Source organism: Falco rusticolus, chromosome 2 (assembly GCF_015220075.1).
Source record: "Falco rusticolus isolate bFalRus1 chromosome 2, bFalRus1.pri, whole genome shotgun sequence".
Lineage (NCBI taxonomy): Eukaryota > Metazoa > Chordata > Aves > Falconiformes > Falconidae > Falco > Falco rusticolus.
In genome coordinates this window covers 93,537,461-93,554,748 of record NC_051188.1, presented here as the reverse complement: position 1 = coordinate 93,554,748, position 17,288 = coordinate 93,537,461, and the positions used below count along the sequence as shown (strand labels likewise).

Below are 17,288 nucleotides of genomic sequence, written 5' to 3'. Positions count from 1 at the left end.
AATAATGTTACTAAGGCCATCTCTTTAGGAGATGTTTTCTGCATCTCTTTACTTGATTTTCTCTCTCACAATTTTCTCAGTTTATTTGCCCTGAAAGTGATTCACATTGTTTTGCATGATGGTCTTCTCTAACTGAGCCGTTCTTCTCTTTGCGTGTTGTGTATGTGTGTCGTCATGTTACTGCTGTGCTATTCTCATTCTTGCTGCTGCTGTCTGTGCTGACACTCTGGGGACAGGCACAGACTATAACTGTTGGGAATGAAAACATCAAGTCCGTGCGGCGCATGAATGGCTTGCGGAGCAAAGAGTCATCAGCTTACGGGACAGTGAATCAGATCGGCAATTCAAGTTTGAGGGTAAAACTGTAGTGAGAAAGAGAACGCAAGAGAGAGTTTTAGTATGTGCAGTGATGTCATAAATCAGCAAAACTGATTATTTTGATGGCATCACCAGCACTCTCTTGTATTTTCTTTGCTAAATGTTCCCACAAAATGCGTAGTACTGTCCCCAGCATGAACAGCAGCTTTATATTGTACATTCTTGTGGCCCGTCCTTATGCTTGCTTTTTCCCAAGGCTGGCTTGTGCCACTCCCATTCCAAACCCTCCAAGGAAAGAGCATGTATATTTGGTAGCCCGGTCCTATGTAAATATAGGGTAAATGAGGGGGACAGGAGCATAAGACATGCCTTATGACAGTAAATCCCACATTGTGTCATCTTTCAGATAAGCATATTCCAACAAAATTTGGTATATATAAGGAAACGCATTTTTATCGGTATGGTGTTTATTCCTGAACTGTCAACCTGCAGTGTTCCTCCTAGTGATGTCCTGAGACCCGCCTAGTGGGGTATGAATAGCTATGAATGAAAAAAAAGTATTTCACTGGTTTCTTTTTATTTGCTTGGAGAAGAGCCATGGGGCTGAAATCTTTTACACAGTGTAATGTGTAGCAAATCAGAAGCAATATGATAGCAGCTGATAGATCCAGATTATAGCTGAGTTGTGGAGGTAATAAAATCAGTGATGGAGAGAGAAATGAGCTTAGTGTGCAGTTCACTGCTTGGTACTGGTGGCTGAGATATAAAATGTATTCATTTAAATAAAATGGGGCTAGGATTTAAATCTTTCAGGACCTGATTTCCCAGAACAAAAACATCGCCTGAGCAGCTTTTGAGCTGTAATGGGCCTCTGACTTTGATCAAGCTCTGTAAAGTTATGTGATTATAAGATGCAGATGATTTCAGTGGATTTTGTACACTGTAGAGGGAATTAGTAGCTTTCAAAATCAAAGCAAAACCCACAATTCACGTTACGCAGCAAAAATTAGGATAGAGGGTTTGCAATGCAATAAATTGTTCACTTTCAGAGCTGCAATGTCAAGCAGTAGAAGAGAGCCTTCATTTCTGGATGCTTTCTATTATAGAAGTAATAATATTTGCACCTATACAAAACTGAACATAAAAAGAAAAAAATCAGGGTCTCTCTAGAAGATATGACTGATATTACTATACTGCCACTGGAAAGCTGATGCCATACAACTACAAAACCAGTCCAAATAAGTACTCAGTGTTGCGTGTCTTATCAGTCACAAAATGCTAGTAGTCCAGCTAAGCTTTGTGTAAAGCCTGGTTATCCTTTCCCTAAGAAAATCTTGCAGAAACCTCTCTTCTACTTTTGAATATTGTGCATTATATATACAGCCAGGGCAGTACACAAAGGGGCCATACCGCTGCAGTACTTCTGCTACAGAGCCCTAAGAGCTGGAGCTGCACTGACGCTGATCTCCCCTGGAGAACTCCCTCCACAGAAGTGATGTGCACTTGAGAGGTGAACAGAGGAGACATACTAAGACAGAGCTTTCTGGAGCAATGCTACCATAGCTGCAGCTCGGTACTTTTGGGCTCAAGAGAAGGATGTTTACGTGCAGAGGAAAACATTGCAACATAGCCTGTGGTGGAAGCCTCTCAAACAGGGAGCCTGACTTGCTGAAGGATAGCTCACTGAACCAAGGGTGTATGGTGAATGCAAATCTAAAAGTCATAGTCAAGAGGAGACAGTGTAAAAGAAGGGTGATTGAATATTTATACTGCATCATTCAGTGCTAATCTGGGGAGAGAAAAAATAGGTGTTAAATCACACCTGACCAGGATTCCTGGATTTAGCAGCTAGATCTACAAAACAAGAAAAACAAATTTCTCAGTTTTGTAAACCTATATGTCTCTGTCACTGCTTTCATTATTGCTTCTGCTGGGTCTTGTTCTTCATAGTGCTGCAACCCTCAGAGCATTACATGAAAGCGCAAGACACATTAAGAGACTATCAGATCTCTTAAGCCAAAGATCAGACTGGTTATTGTTTCTCTAGGAAAGTCTGGGTTGTATTGTTGATGGTCCAGAAATTGTATTTACAGCTGAACCATTGACCTGTCATTGCATTAGAAAAGATTGCACTACCAGGACCTGTTGCCATCTGCCACACAGAATAACTCCCTGTATCCTCAGATAATCAGTGCTTCAACCTGTCTGCCCTCCTCGTGCAGTTTCTGTTGGAGGAAGCGTTCAATGCCTGTCCTAAAGATTCACGTAGTCTTCCTGCTCACAGTGAAATACACCCATCAGTGGCAAGACTTCACTGCTGAGAGAAACGGTTGCCTGTTACTATATATCATGATACTACCTTTTGCATAGAGAGACTACAGGCTGCAGAAGCCATGAGTCTGATGTTACTAAGGATGTAGTAGCTTTTCATTATATTAAAATCTAAATGTGTGTAATGCCAGATCACCTGAAAGAAAATACCTTCTTCTTAAAATATTATCTATAATAATAAAAAAGGATTTGCTTATTTTTCAAAATGATGGGTTTCCAGGGAAGCAGAGCTCTGTTTACATGGGTTCAATCATGTCTTTTTGAAAACAGCAATTATTATGTGATATGATCAGTAGTCAAAATGAGTCACAGTATACTAGTATTCATCCCACCATCTCAAAGGTGACTTCCTAAATTATATGTGTGGAGGTTCCCACTGTGACCAAGAATAGGGGTTAAGTTTGGGACCGTTAGTGTTAAAAGCAATACTTCAGTGTGAATGAAAAACTGTGCAGCTGGAGGCTGTGACAGACTTTAATCCCGTGTGCAGGGAGCACAGAGCAATACAAATAACAATGTTGCAGCCAAGGGGGTTCACATGCATGCAGATTAGCAAAGGGAGGCACAAATGGTGTTTCCAAATGAAACAGCCAGGACTGAGGCTAACTGATAGCAGCAAAGGATACTCTACCAAGAAAAGATGGCAGTACCTGGTCCAGTGCATCAAAGAACTGCTGGTCACTGGATGGAGCTGCTGGTGGTGAGGTGGGTACCCCAAGTGCTGAAACAAAGTTACTGTGACTGTCAAGATAAGACAGTATTTCTATCTTTAAAAAAGAGAAGAGGTATGCATTGAGTAATACCGATTTTCAAAGGTCATCTCTGCCCTTTTAATCATATTGAAATCCCTTCATCAGACCCCCCCAAAAATTTCTAAGGTTTTCTAGACTTGCCCATCAAAAAAAAATAATCGGTGCCTTCAGCCTGACTTTGCCTTTAAAACACTTGGTACTACTGTCCCTGGTGGAAATTTTTTCCTGCTACCATCCATGTGCACCACAGTCAGCAGGATGATGTGAACGATTTGCGTTATGTAAGGTGCCGCATCATGTGAATAATGGAAGTGCTCAAGGAAAGCCCTTTTTGCTGACCTATTTTTGGTACTCAACTGAGTGAGCTTGAGCAAATGAGTTTCATTGTGAAAAATAGGGATCTGATTCTGAATGGCTTTCTCTCTGTCTTGCATCTTGCTTGCTTAACGGATTAAAGAGCACGTAGCTTCCACTGTAGATAAACACCCTTAAGATCATAGAATCATAGAATGGTTTGTGTTGGAAAGGATCTTAAACACCATCTAGTTCCAACTCCCCTGCCATGGGCAGGGGCACCTTCCACTAGACCAAGTTGCTCAAAGCCCCATCCAGCCTGGCCTTGGGAGGGGACACCCACAGCCTCTCTGGGCAATCTGTTGCAGTGTCTCACCACCCTCATAGTGGAGAATTTCTTCCTTATATCTAATTTAAATCTACCCTCTTTCAGTCTAAAGCCTGTATCTCTTGTCCTGTCACTACATGTCCTTGCAAAAAGTCCCTCCCCAACTTTCCTGTAGGTCCCCTTTATGTACTGCAAGGCCATTATAAGGTGTCCCCAGGGCCTTCTCTTCTCCAGGCTGAACAACCCCAACTCTCTCAGTCTGTCTTCATAAGAGCATCTGCTCCAGCTCTCTGATCATCTTTGAGGCTCTCACCTGGACTTGCTCTCACATGTCCCCATTCTTATAATGTTGGGGTCCCCAGAGCTGAATGCAGCACTCCAGGTGGTGTCTCACAAGAGGGGAGTAGAGGGGGAGAATCACCTCCCTTGACCTGCTAGTTACTTTTCTTTCAATGCAGCCCAGGATACAGCTGACCTTCTGGGCTGCAAGTGCACATTGCCGAGTCATGTTGAGCTACTTGTCAACCAACAACCCCAAGTCCTTTTCCTCAGGGCTGCTCTCAATCCATTCTCTGCCCAGCCGGTATTTGGGCTTGTGATTGCCCTGGCCCATGTGCAGGACCTTGTGCCCTGTTGGACTTCATGGGGTTTGCAGAGGCCCACCACCCAAGCCTGTCAAGGTTTCTCTGGATGGCACTCTGTCCCTCCAGCGTGTTGACTGCACCACACATCTTGGTGCCATCGGCAAAGTTGCTGAGGGTGCACTCAATCGCAGTGTCCATGTCACCAACAAAGATGTTAGAAACCACCAGTCTCAACACCAGCCCTCATCACTGGTCTCCACTTTGATATTGAGTAGTTGACTGCAACTCTTTGGGTACAACCATCCAGACAATTTCTTATCCACTGAGTGGCCCATCTGACATATCCATGTCTCTCCGGTTCAGAGACAAGATATTGTGTTACTTTTCTTTTTCCAGGGTGATTGCATTAGTACTTTAAGTAACCACACAGGAAAAAATCCAGTAGATGATAAATACACCAAAACAATCATTTAGCTGGAAGTTATAGCCCTGCATACAACCACAGAGAACCAGTTAAATAACAGGCACAATACATTTCAACATGTTGCCATGTCACCTTGTGATTTCATCTGAATGTCCTTGTCTGTCTTTTTATTGTGAGCATGAGTAGGGTAGGAATGGTGCTAATTAACATCAGTCAAAGTATCTTTACTGTTTATCAAATGGACTTACTACAGTGAGTTTAAACATTTTTAAAAAGCATCATCTCAAACTAGAAAAACATCTTGATATAAATCCTTAGTCTAGCTCTAGCCACAAGTCTAAAGAGACAGGAGTCCCCAAAGAAAGAATAACTTGTAGGAAAAGAAGCAGCTCAGCCATGGCCATGGTACGCAAACAATGGATCAAAAAAATCTCGTAAGAGCAGACTGTCCAGGTGGTCAGAGTAAGCTTACAGGAAATGCAGATTTTCCAGTGAGAAGCAAATACAGATAAAAGGAGTGGAAGAGAGAAACTGTTTTTTATAAGGACCTGTTTACAAGTGTCATGAAAAGTGAAATGGAAGCTTTTCCCTCCCTTATTGGAAGAGGGAGGGTAAAAAACCTCAAAACAAGCATCTGTGTTTCAGGTGTTCTGTAGCCTCAGACATAATAGGATGATGGACTACAGGGGTGGATTTTTCACCTCAAATCAAGAAACAGAAGAGAAAAAGGATAGTTATATTTCAAAGGAGATAACTCTGAAAAGCAAATAAAAAATGGGGTGCATTAAACATTCTGTAATCAAAATCAGACTAATTTATGGAACATGTAATACCAGTTCCTGAGAAATACCTCTAAATATCAAAGCTTTAATTAAAGCTGATAGAATACAAGTGCACAAGCTGAAGTAATGGAATCCAGGTAGCAGAATAGAGGCAAAGCCAGGAGAACAAAACCAGGAGAAAAAATTACATTTTCTGAATAAAAACCACCCAACAACAACAACAACCTAAAACAAAACTAAAAAAATACAAAAATTGAGGACAGAAAAAAAATGCCTAGTCTAGAGGTGGTGAAAACCAGAGAAGTGGAGAACTGATGGGAGTTGGTAAGGCTGCAGCATGGTGAATATATCTGCGGAAATGCTCAGTGGTGCAACACAGAGTGCTCTGTGGGGTCAGGGGACAGATAATCAAACCGTAGGGACCAGGCATGGCACCAAAACACCAAGCAGGACATGATACAGTATAGTGATTCACGCTGACCAGCTTGCAAATACTTTAGCAAATTACTCCTTAATATTAAGTAAGAACGGGATATAAGCATTTCAAGGGGCTACAGAATAGTAAAATTACAATATTTCAGATGATGCAGTGACTGTACGCTGGACCATCTGGAAAAGGCAGGAAGAGTACTTCATAAAGTGTTATTTTGTTTGTTTGCCCGGTAGTGTTACTTTTCTTTAGAAACTCCAAATCCTCTCTTGTATCTGAAAGGATCACCTCCGAACTCACAAGCCTTGGGGACTGAAGTTTGCACTTCAGTCAAGTGAGTTTGTCCTGGTAGTTACTCATGAACAGCAGGTAACACTCCAGAAATGAACTCTGCAGTTTTCCAGCTCATGAAAGGGACTCTCCAGCTGGGTGCAAATGTATCATTTTTTAGTATACCTAGGGGACAGTGCAAACTGAAAATAGGGCAGAGGAAGCTAGAAAGAGCCAGGAAATAGTGTTCTTGTTTTTGATGTTTTAAAGTGACAAGAAGTAGCTCTTCAAGAACCATCTATGACAGGCACAAGCTTTGGTTTTCTAGATTATTTTAGAAAGTGGTGGTTCTTTCACTGGATGTGTTCTGACTCACCTCATTTCATGGAAAAAAAAAATGCCAAACCAGTGAAAAAATTGTCAAATACGTGTTTTATGATAAAAAAAATGAAGAAAGGGGACTTCAGCAGGAGTATGTTTACTCTAAAGTGCCCCTACCCAAGACTCCAGAAAGGAAGTGAAAAAACACTGCAGTACCAAGATTTAGGTTTAGGCTGCACAAGGGGTCAAGGAAACAACTTTGCCCCAAAGCTGGCTTTTTTGTTCTTTCCCTATAGGTAGGTGATCTTTACTGTTTCCCTGCCTAGAGTCAGGACCCAATAAGGCCCAGTCTCTGTGGTTATTACTGCAGTGATTGTCAGGCCCTCTTTCCAATGGGGTGTGTGTGTGTGAATACACCTGGGAGCAGAACAGTTTCTGATCCCACGTAGCCAGAGGTAAGTCATGATGCTTCAGTTCTGAGTTCTGTCCCAAACCTCATTTTCAACACTAGAGTATTTCAGTGTGAGTAAATACAAATTAGTATTTCTGCAAGAGAATTGAAGGGTCGGGCAGTTAAAGCCAAGCATAATGCAGGCTGAGAATACCAGAAGTGCTGTATCCGTGTATTTCTACCCTGTCTGGCAACCGTGCTTGCCCTGCACATCTCCAGAGCATAGTACACCAGTTGTATCAAATTACATGGTAAATTGGTGAGATGGGCAAGTGTTCAGTAGGATCCATGAAATGCATATTTACATCTGACCCAATTAATCCCATTCTCCACAGGGGATAGAAGCTGCTATTTGAATGTAATTAATTGTGAAGCATTCTGTAATGATGTTGTCCAAATGACATTGTGAAAAACCAGATTGTATTAAGTAGACTGTTGAAACATCATGCTGTCTCAAGGCCTGGAAAACTTCATGGGTTTCAGTAATATCCAGTTTTCACAGTACTTTTTAAAAAGTGTTGTTGAAGCCATTTGTTTCTCTATCTTGTTTTCCAAAGGAAAAACAACATTATTCAGTCATTTCTGTACAGGTTGACAGCCATTGCTTTCGGCAAACCGATCAGTCAGACCTATTTCTGACACATTTAGTTTGATTTAATTATCAGACATTATTTCACTTGATCCACTGCTAAAGCAAGATACTATTTACTGTAAATATGGATATTTGTATTTGGGTATTTCTTTTGCAGCCTAATTGAAACTCCACATACTGTGAATGCTTGTTGCTGAGTCTTCCTGGAGTCCTCACAAGGGCCCATTTCAAGTTGAAAGCATCTGAAAACTCTGTGCCAAGCCCAACCACAGGTCACTAGAAATGTACCCACCTTCACTCTTTGTGACTGGACTCTCGTCATGACATCTCAGAGCTGGCACAGCCCTGGCTCTTCCCACACAACAGCTCTTTACTACAGCAGGATCAATGTCAAGAAGGACTTACTATTGGAAATCTCAGTTTTCCAGTAGATGGTTGAATGTATCTGGCATACTGAGTGTGCCAGAGTGTTTTTAGCTCCTGGAGGAACAGATTGGAAAGGCCAGAGAAAGCTGCTGCAGTTGTTAAAACACGTGAAGTGACAGAAGTCCAGAATCCTACCTGTGAATTTCTGCATCAAGCCTGTAACTTCTTCTGAGAGATAGCGTAGCTATAATTTAATCATTTTCATTAATCATTTAATTTCTGATTTCTATGTGTAATTCCTCATAGAGATACTGTGTGTGCATTTGTACACATACATTTATAATCCACTTGCATAAATGCAAGTTATTTTACCAAGGTGCCAAGGTTTTCATTTCTCTGTGATATCATGACAAGACTCCTAAGAGACATGAGACCTTTGTTTTCATGCCTCATCTCACCCTCTTCAAGTGGTTCTCCATGTTTTCTGAGATAACATTCTGCTAGTCATGTGGAAGTGCTCTGCCTATGACTGACTAATTCATTCTTCTGTTAAACCTTCCCAAGACTGCTGGTGGTAGAGACTTACCTTTGAGTGCTCTGTAATCTTCATCTGTCAAAAGGATAACTAATTAAGAACGGAGATCACAAAACCTGTTCATTAGAGATTATCAGAGTTGCACAAATGTGATATCTTGTGTGCCATTCTAGGAAACCAATTTGTGCATTTCTTCTTCAGATTGTGAAGTCTTACAGGTGCCTCTGTGTAGCAGTCCTGATACTTTCTAGCACAAACTTTCTGAGAAATGAGTTTATCAGTGTTCTGTTAACTTACGCCATCTTTCTCTTTCACTTCCATGGAAGGCTAATTTTTCTAATATGGTTTGCTTCAGTTGTCAAATTGACAGGAAAGATGTGTACAACAACAGCTATTTATGCAAAAAACAAAGGGTTTTACCACATTTGCAGGTTTTGCAAAGCACAATGCCTAACAAGGGACTGAGTCTCCTCATTTGCCCCATCTGCAGAATTTTCATCTGAGGACTTTTTTTCTGTGCTGAGCATGGCAGGCAAGAGAAATTATAGCAAGTCTAATCAAGTGTGGTGTTGCTACAGGCTGGTGGGATAGAGAGAATTTGTGCATCGCAGGATTTTTTAGAGCCCTTGGTATCTTTTGCCTGCAGGACATACAAGGTCCTATTATTTTTTCTCACTATTGCTTACATAGTTAGATGAATTAAGATGTATTTGTCTTAATACTGAGGTCTTTGCGGTCTGGCGCTCATCAGTGAAATGGAAAATGGATGGTGGTGAGCAGGGCAGCTGTTTCTGCATCATCCTACCCTTTGTCTGGTCCCACGTGTTTCATTGCATGTGTAGCATGGGTGTTTATACTGTATAAATACATTGCCCTGACTTTGAAAGTTTGGTGACCCTGCCACGGTCACGGTAGTTCTCGTGAGAAATCTGGGGGACATTCTTGTGTTTGCAGATATTTACACCAGTGAGTGGATAGCTAAGTATTCTGAAAATCACTCTGTGCTCTTGTTTAATAATTTTCCACACTACCAACAGACTATAGGTATTTCCTATAACTTTCCAGTGGCTCTTGCAGAAGACAATTACCTTTCTTGCAAATTTTGCGAGTTCTTGTCACATCTTTTACAGAGGAGCAGAGGCAAATTATGCAGCTGTTCAACTGCAGTTTCCTTATTAGACCATAATGTCAGCTAATCTTCCATCAGACAGGTCCCTCCTTGGGTATTTTTGTGTGTATGTGCCTAAGATGAAAAAGCAGAGAAGGCGTAACACATTTTAGATATTATTCTCCCTACATTAGCTTTACACCGTATTTCTCACATAGGTCACTGGATTTCTTTTGTGCCTGTCTACCTAGTAAATGTCAGTTTCCCCCAGGCTCTCATATGCTGAAGTGTCCTGCCATGCCTGAGCTTCAGCTTTTCTGAATTTATTAGTTCTAGTTTTCTCTCTGAGCCTCTTACATTTGGGTATTGTGCTTCTCACTCCAGGTAGCCTCATCAACATTTCTAGTAATTATTTCCCCAGCAAAAATAAAGAGGATTAGTTGTTTCTTGATTTATCTGCTACCTTCAAAATTATTGCTCTATATAGCTTTTTTTAATTACTTTCCAACCCTTTTCTACCATGTGTGAGCTTAGTTGCCCTTTCTACCCAGTTTGCAAATCTATTTTTTGGCTTTTCAGCCTAGTCAATGTGTTCTTCATGTGTTATTTGTTTTCAGTTTAACCTTTCTACCTAGCAATACTCAAGTTCTTTATCACAGACCCCGTAAAACTGGATTCCTATCAGAAATAATCGATCTTTATTAGAGATATTTTTAAAAAAATGCTTGCAAACAATTGTTTTAGTAATGTATACAGAAAGGTATCATATTGGATTTAGACTCTTGTTTTCAGGTTTACATTTTAGGCAAAATGAACTTGTCACCTGTTTAAGCTAAACATGCTGCATTATGGTCAGAAGGGCAAAGTGACTTAGTAGGAACATTTCTTCTGGTCATTATCTAAAATCAGAAGTTAAATAGCCAGTGTAGCTTTGAAATTCATGGGGCAGCTGTTCAGCAACTGGCTGCATCTTTTCTCTCTGAGAAGCTCCATCTGGAGATGCTAAACCCAAAGAAGGCTGTCCCATGTTAGGCCAGGACTCTGCCCAGCACAGGAAGCTCTCTGTGACAGCAATATGCCCTCAGTGTATCCTCCTGGGTTCCAGCACTTCGCAGCTCAAGGACTTTCTAAGCCAGAGGTGGTATTTTTGTGATGAGTAGCCTTTACTATTTATGGATTTAAAAAAATCATAAAACATGAAACACTAAGCCAGTGCTGCTGTTCCAAATCTTCACTTCACATTGACTTCAGATCTTACATAAAAGTAATAGATTATCTAGCTATTGCAGTCCTTTTTTAAAATGTTTTTGAACACTGCCAGTTTGTTCCTTATTTTGGAGATGTCCTAGATTTGTCTGTCATGAACTACAGTGGAATCAGTTCTGTATTTTTTGCTAATGGGTGGGTCTTTTATTATTCTGCCCTTACTGTTACCTGTGATGGATGTTCATGCAGTGGAAATGTAAACTGTACTTTTTCATAGAGACTAAACAAGAGTGGAAGAAAGGCTAATAAAAAGTCCATAGAGTGTAGCTTTTTGTAGGCACGTAAAATGTTGTCTGGCTCCTTAGCTGCAAATACTATTTTTTTTTCTTTTCTTTTCTTTTTTTTTTTTTTTAAGTTTGCACAAGGGATGTTTTTCCCCAAATACATGACAGCTTTTTTAAGATGCTCTGGTGCTGTATGCTCCTGTTCTTCTCTTACTTCTAGGTACTGGGGATGCCTGTTTGTGTTATCTGTCTCTTCTTTGTTCTTTCATCTTTATTCACTTTCCCTTGTGGCTCATGTTATGTTATTTTGTTGTAAAAAATAATCTATTTGAATTTTACTTTTTGATGCATGAAGCCTGATGATTTTGTCACTCTTCTTTGTTCTGTTACTGCCTTTCCCTTTGTTTGGTGAGTTATCTTGTGGGTATTTTCATAGCTGGGGTTGAACATCAGACTTATATCATAACAACAGACTTTTTTCACCAGATGCTGTGTTTGAACATAACAGCTGTTATTTCCTGAATAGTTTTCAAACCTCACGTGAAGCTAATAGATGGTTTTATTGCATGCAGCATCCCAATCAGTGTTCTCAGAGGCTCGCTGTTTTTCTGTCACTGCTATTCAGTCCTAGCTGCCCAAGCTGCCTCTTGTGAGTCTGTCAAATATGTACCTCCTTCATCTATGAAACAAGAACCTAGTTCTCCTGCAGTGAGGTCTTATTCATCCAAAGAGAGAAAGTTATTTTAGAGTTACCTCTTGGGTGAGCTGTGGGCTGCCTTAGCCCGAGGCAGATGCCTGCACTCCCAAAGCTCTGTACCCCAGGGGTACCCAAAAAATAATGGACATGCCATGGTGGGATGTGTATTTTGACCTTTCTTTTCCAAGCCCTTCCCTCTTGCCTTTCATATCAAAGTGAAGATGCCTTAGGAATTGGTACCAAATTCAGATGAATCTGGGGATCCTTTCTGCCAGAAGCTTTCGAAGCTTCAAAGCAAAGCAAAAAGGCTTAGCATTTAGCCTCTTTGCATGTTTAAAGCATTACAATGTAGAGAAAGCTGTTTGGCCTGGATAGTTATTGATTTCTATTTTGTTCTTCAAACTGCCAGCACAGAATCGTAGGATGGCAGGGAACAGGACCAGAGGAGCCTTTGAGAGCCAGCTGGCAGAGCCTGCACCAGGCGGTACACTGGGAGATTTATAGTTGCTGAAAATATTAATCAGTGCTATTAAAGAGTTTCTGCTGTAATGTGCTCAATATATCAGGAGTGAGGTTAAGAGAGATTTGTGAGCTATTGCTCCTCAGGGAGACTGTCAGCTGAATTCTATGCCTTTGTGAATGTGCCGACCTGCAGTTGAGTATTTCTGGTTTACACCCTGTAATTCTCCTTGACTTGCAAGTACCCCTGGAACACAGGTCAGTAGAAAACTCTCTGAACAATTATTTACCATTCTGGACAGGAAAAGCAATAGGTTCTTTCTATCCTAAGGCTCTTTGGTTCACCTTCCTTCAGCAGCAGCACAGGTTACAGCTGCTGAAATACAGCTGCTCAAATTTGTATTTTGTAACTAACTCATGCCAATCTTCTACTGACCTGTCTGCTGTCTGTTGTCTGTGTTCTCATCCTTTGTAGCACTGACAATTGCCCTTCACCCCACAGCCCCTTTTAGAGGTTACTGCTAATTTTAACTTCTGTCTGGATGGAGGAAACAATTTTTGAACAACATAGATGAGGAGCCAGGATTAATCCAATACTTTTTTTGACAGTGAAATAAAACCTATAAATGCATAATGCAGTCTAAAAACAACCTGCCTGAGCAATTAGCTCAGTAATCAGACATTTAAAAAACAGTGACAGAAGAGCAGAGCTACGGATTAAGATGCACAATGATTTTCTTTATTTAATAGAAAAGCATGCAGAATTTTAATTACGATCAGGAGATTTTACGTTTGCTGCAAGTAGTCATGTGGGTTGCTAACGTGACAACTGTGGTTTGACAAGGAAACACCACACAAGGCAAGACTTGAAAACTGGCAGATAGAAATACAGTGACTTTTCATTTTGGGCCCTGCAACAACACACATCTGAAATGAATATGTGACAAGTGGAGAGTATTGGATTTCTGTGCGAGGAGTTGATAAGTCAGACAAACAGCAGCCATATATTATCCGTGATGGTGAAAAGATCACATCACTTATAACCTTTGGAGCAATGGGAAAACTGAACGCAACATCGTCTTACAATGATCTAAGAGAGCACTGTCTCTTTTTTTTTTTCTCTCACTGGTTATATATAGCTGTTAGAGAGAGCCCTGCTGAGTGGAAAGTGGAGCATATGATCAAGGGCAGTCCAGTGAGTCAACTTACTGACTAATACTGTAGATTATCATGTCAAATATATAGCATCAGCAGTACGAACAATAATGAAGCCTAGTTTATTTCTTTCCTGTAAATTGAAATGAAGATGTGATTGGAATTGTCACACCTTGGATATATGAGCCAGATTCTTTTAATCATCTGAAACAAATTGCCTTATTCTTTATATTGACATTTATTTTAGGAGCCATTCCAAGACTGGCAAGCTGAAACCATCTATTTAAATGTGTCAAACACGTTTAAAATATCCTCTAGACAGCTGTCCCCTCAGGTGATGGTTCAACGGTCTCACCCTTTGAAATACCTGCTCCCCTCAGACCCAGAGAAGGGATAACTCAGCCTTTCATCCTGTGGGGAGAAATCATTCGGCACAGCATTATGCAGACACACTGCAAATGAGCTCCGGGATCATCAGTAAACCATCCAGCCACAAAGCTGATAGACCAAGAGTCACAGAAACCCCACATGGCCACCAAAAGGAGCCTTTCCTTGCCTGGTCTTCTGTGTTCCCGTGCTTCAGAGTGTCAGTGAGCAAGCATGAGGAGGGGGATACCGCTGATATTGTGCAGACTCCATGGGTTTCATTACTTTTGTTTTCTTTCCAAACTACAGGCAGAATATATCCATGTGTTTTGTAGGTTTGTTTATGGCATTGATCAGTAAGGTGGTGTTCTCTGTAATGGCAAATTAAACCCACTTGAATAGAAGAAGCAGTTAGCAATCTGGTGAAATTTCCACTCCATACAGAAGGGGTTCTTTTTAATTTAGCCGTACAATACCAGGCTTCTTATGTTTTACTGGTGTCCAAGCTCCAGGTGAAGGTCTGATCACCTTTTGGTCCGTCAGAACTCTAGCATGAGCAAAAACTAAGGGAAATAACATTCCAATTGCAAGTCAGTGCCATTCCATCAAGGATAAAAAGAGTACATAACCAGAGTTATTGATTTCTAAACTCCTTTCCCTAATAAAAGAGCTGAGAGTAATTGCAGAGACATTTACTAACTGTTTGCTAAAGATAAGTCACAAAGCCCAAATATTGCTTATCTGTTAAGTATAATTTCCTGAAGGTGGTGTGTAAACTAATATAGAAATTAGCACAGTGTTATAAATTTAACACGTATAAGGAAAAACAGATGGTACTACTGTGATTGGACATGTCATTGGAGTTTTCCAAAGCATGCCAAATCTTTAATCTATTACTATTTGCATATGCTACCACATAACTCAGTTTTCAGTTGACTAGAACAACATGTACTATGCACAAACACCAACTCTTTGCTGAGGTTTACACTTAGAATAAAAATGAAATCCCATTTGCTGGTTTTGCAGCACTCATTGTGTTCATTTTTCAAAGCCTCCAGATGGTTCATGTTGCACATTCTGGGAGGACAGAAAGCCACAGACTGCTCCATGGGCCAACGTACTCAGCGATCTTCAGCTTTCCATGCCAGCAATGGGGTGTTCTCTATGTCATGGACAATAGTACAAATGAGAAGCAATAGATTTAAAACCGCCTTGTGGTACTGGAAACTCTTTGAGCAATTAGGAGTTCTGTGGATATCCAAAACTGAAAGGTTTTAATTAAAAAAAAAAAAAAATCAACTATTTTCTGGTTATTCTTAAAAGGTAGAATAACACCTCTCAGATCAGAGGTGGTCTTGGCAATGTGGAGCTCTATTTTTATGATTTGTCTTTTCTTTGGAGGAAAAGAATTTAGCTGCAAAAAGCAGAAAGGGGCAAGGGCACACAGGTGTTGAGGAAGAAACTGAATTTGGTAAGCAGAAGATGGAGGTCACTTATTTGAAAATCATTGAGGGTGAAAGCATTAAAGAGGAGGTAGGCAAGAGCAGAAGTGGGAATTAGTGAGGCAAATGTGTGGTAGAAAAAAGTAGAAAAGGAGTCAAGAAGAGGAGAGGCAGGTGCAGAAGGAAGGCAACAGGGAAGCAAAAGGACCAAGAGTAGCTATTGAATACCATTTCCTTCATCACTTTGCTTGTCTTTCACATTAGTGGTTTTAAGACCCCATTCATGTTTCCAGCTCAGAGGACAAACAAATCAGGTTAATTCTCACTCATTATAAATGCACAGTGTGTGTGATATCCTGTTGTGCAGTATTTAGGCTGTCCCCAAACCCATCATTTTGTTTGGTCCTCACGGAGTGCTCCTGCCTGGTACTTATGAGGCTGTTGGATGTTCGGTGAAGTAGAAACCCATGCTGCCAGGTCTCCCTTTGACTCTGGGGGTTCCTGCACTGCTTTCATTCTCTGGTTTATTGTCTTCCTTCCTGAACACTATCCTTCCCCAGAGGTTATTCCCTCACAACAATAGGTGGCACAAGGTCAGGTGGTCATAGGCCCTCAGGATGAGTCCTGACCTCTTCAGTATACCCAAGGACAGGCTTCTCCAGAGCTCCAGCACTGCAAACACTGGTTTAGAATTACTCCAGGACATATAAAAGATGAAACATACAACATGTACATTTCAGGAAGGCTGCTGGCATAACAGCCCTTCATTTTGATGTATTCTTGCACTTGCTCCTCAGGATAAATTAATCAGACATTTCTTCTCCTGTTTTCCTTGATATTCTTGAGCAAAACCTGAGTTCAGATGAGTGTCTCAGATCCTCTCCCAAGAATATCTCATCCACTACTATAGCCATGCTTCTGTGTTTCATCTGCCTGTACCTCTCTGTATTGTTTTTGTACTGAATTTTCTTATATACTATTAAATCTACTGTTTCAGGTTATCCTTTAATCAGTTTTGCCAAGTAATAAAAACCCATCACCAGGCGATCTGTTGCTTAGCTACTGGCCTGGGCAGATGGTCCTCCTGGAGAGGTGCCAGCACCCCAGCAAAGAGCGTGTTCATGGGCATGAGAGGATTGAGATGGTTTAATGACCCTTGCCCATGTATTCTGTATCCTTGCTCCTCAGAACTGCATTCCAGTCTGAAGGGGAGAAGCCAGCAGAAAAGTTAGCATTTTGAGAAGTTATTCAAAATGGAGTTTGCGGTTCAATAAAGACTGTGGAGAGAGCTCCTAACCTTAAGATGGAATAAAAAAAGATCTCACTAGGTTCACTTCCCATTAACAAATGCCTTTAGGGACTATAAAAGGCACTAGATGGCTAAATTAAGTAGATGCCCACACATATATGTATATACACATACCTACATGTGTGGGTGCATACAGACTGTGTGAGTGTGCATACTTATGTGTGTTTGTGTGTGTAATAAAGAGAAAAAATATCAAACTCATTTTAAATGAAACCTTACATAATTTCTGTTGTATTCCCACTTCCAATGACCTTGTAGGATTTGTGGATTTATTGCTTACAAGACGAGAAAAAAAACACCCAACAATTGTGTGTAAAGATTGCACTATCAAGTTGCTATAGCATTGAGTGCCATTGATTTTTCACCTCATGATGAGTTTTTATTTTGCTGTGAATAAATGATATCAGTTTTATAGAGCAACTCTCATAGAAGCAAATCAAAATGAAAATACAGAAGCCCACTTGTGTAGTAAATTTCTAATACA

The 17,288-nt window shown here is 40.7% G+C and overlaps 1 protein-coding gene across 8 annotated transcripts in view; it reads left to right on the top strand.

The window, feature by feature from the left end:
* GLRA2 (glycine receptor alpha 2) overlaps positions 1-17,288 on the top strand; it is a 131,519-nt gene that overhangs the window by 103,262 nt on the left and 10,969 nt on the right. For 6 of the 8 annotated variants that reach the window (XM_037378270.1, XM_037378272.1, XM_037378269.1 and 3 more), the window contains exon 9: positions 237-356. The exons of the other annotated variants lie outside the window; for them this stretch is intronic. In XM_037378270.1, the coding sequence (XP_037234167.1) occupies positions 237-356 (120 nt within the window). The remainder of the gene's footprint in view (positions 1-236; positions 357-17,288) is intronic. 8 annotated transcript variants of the gene reach the window in all.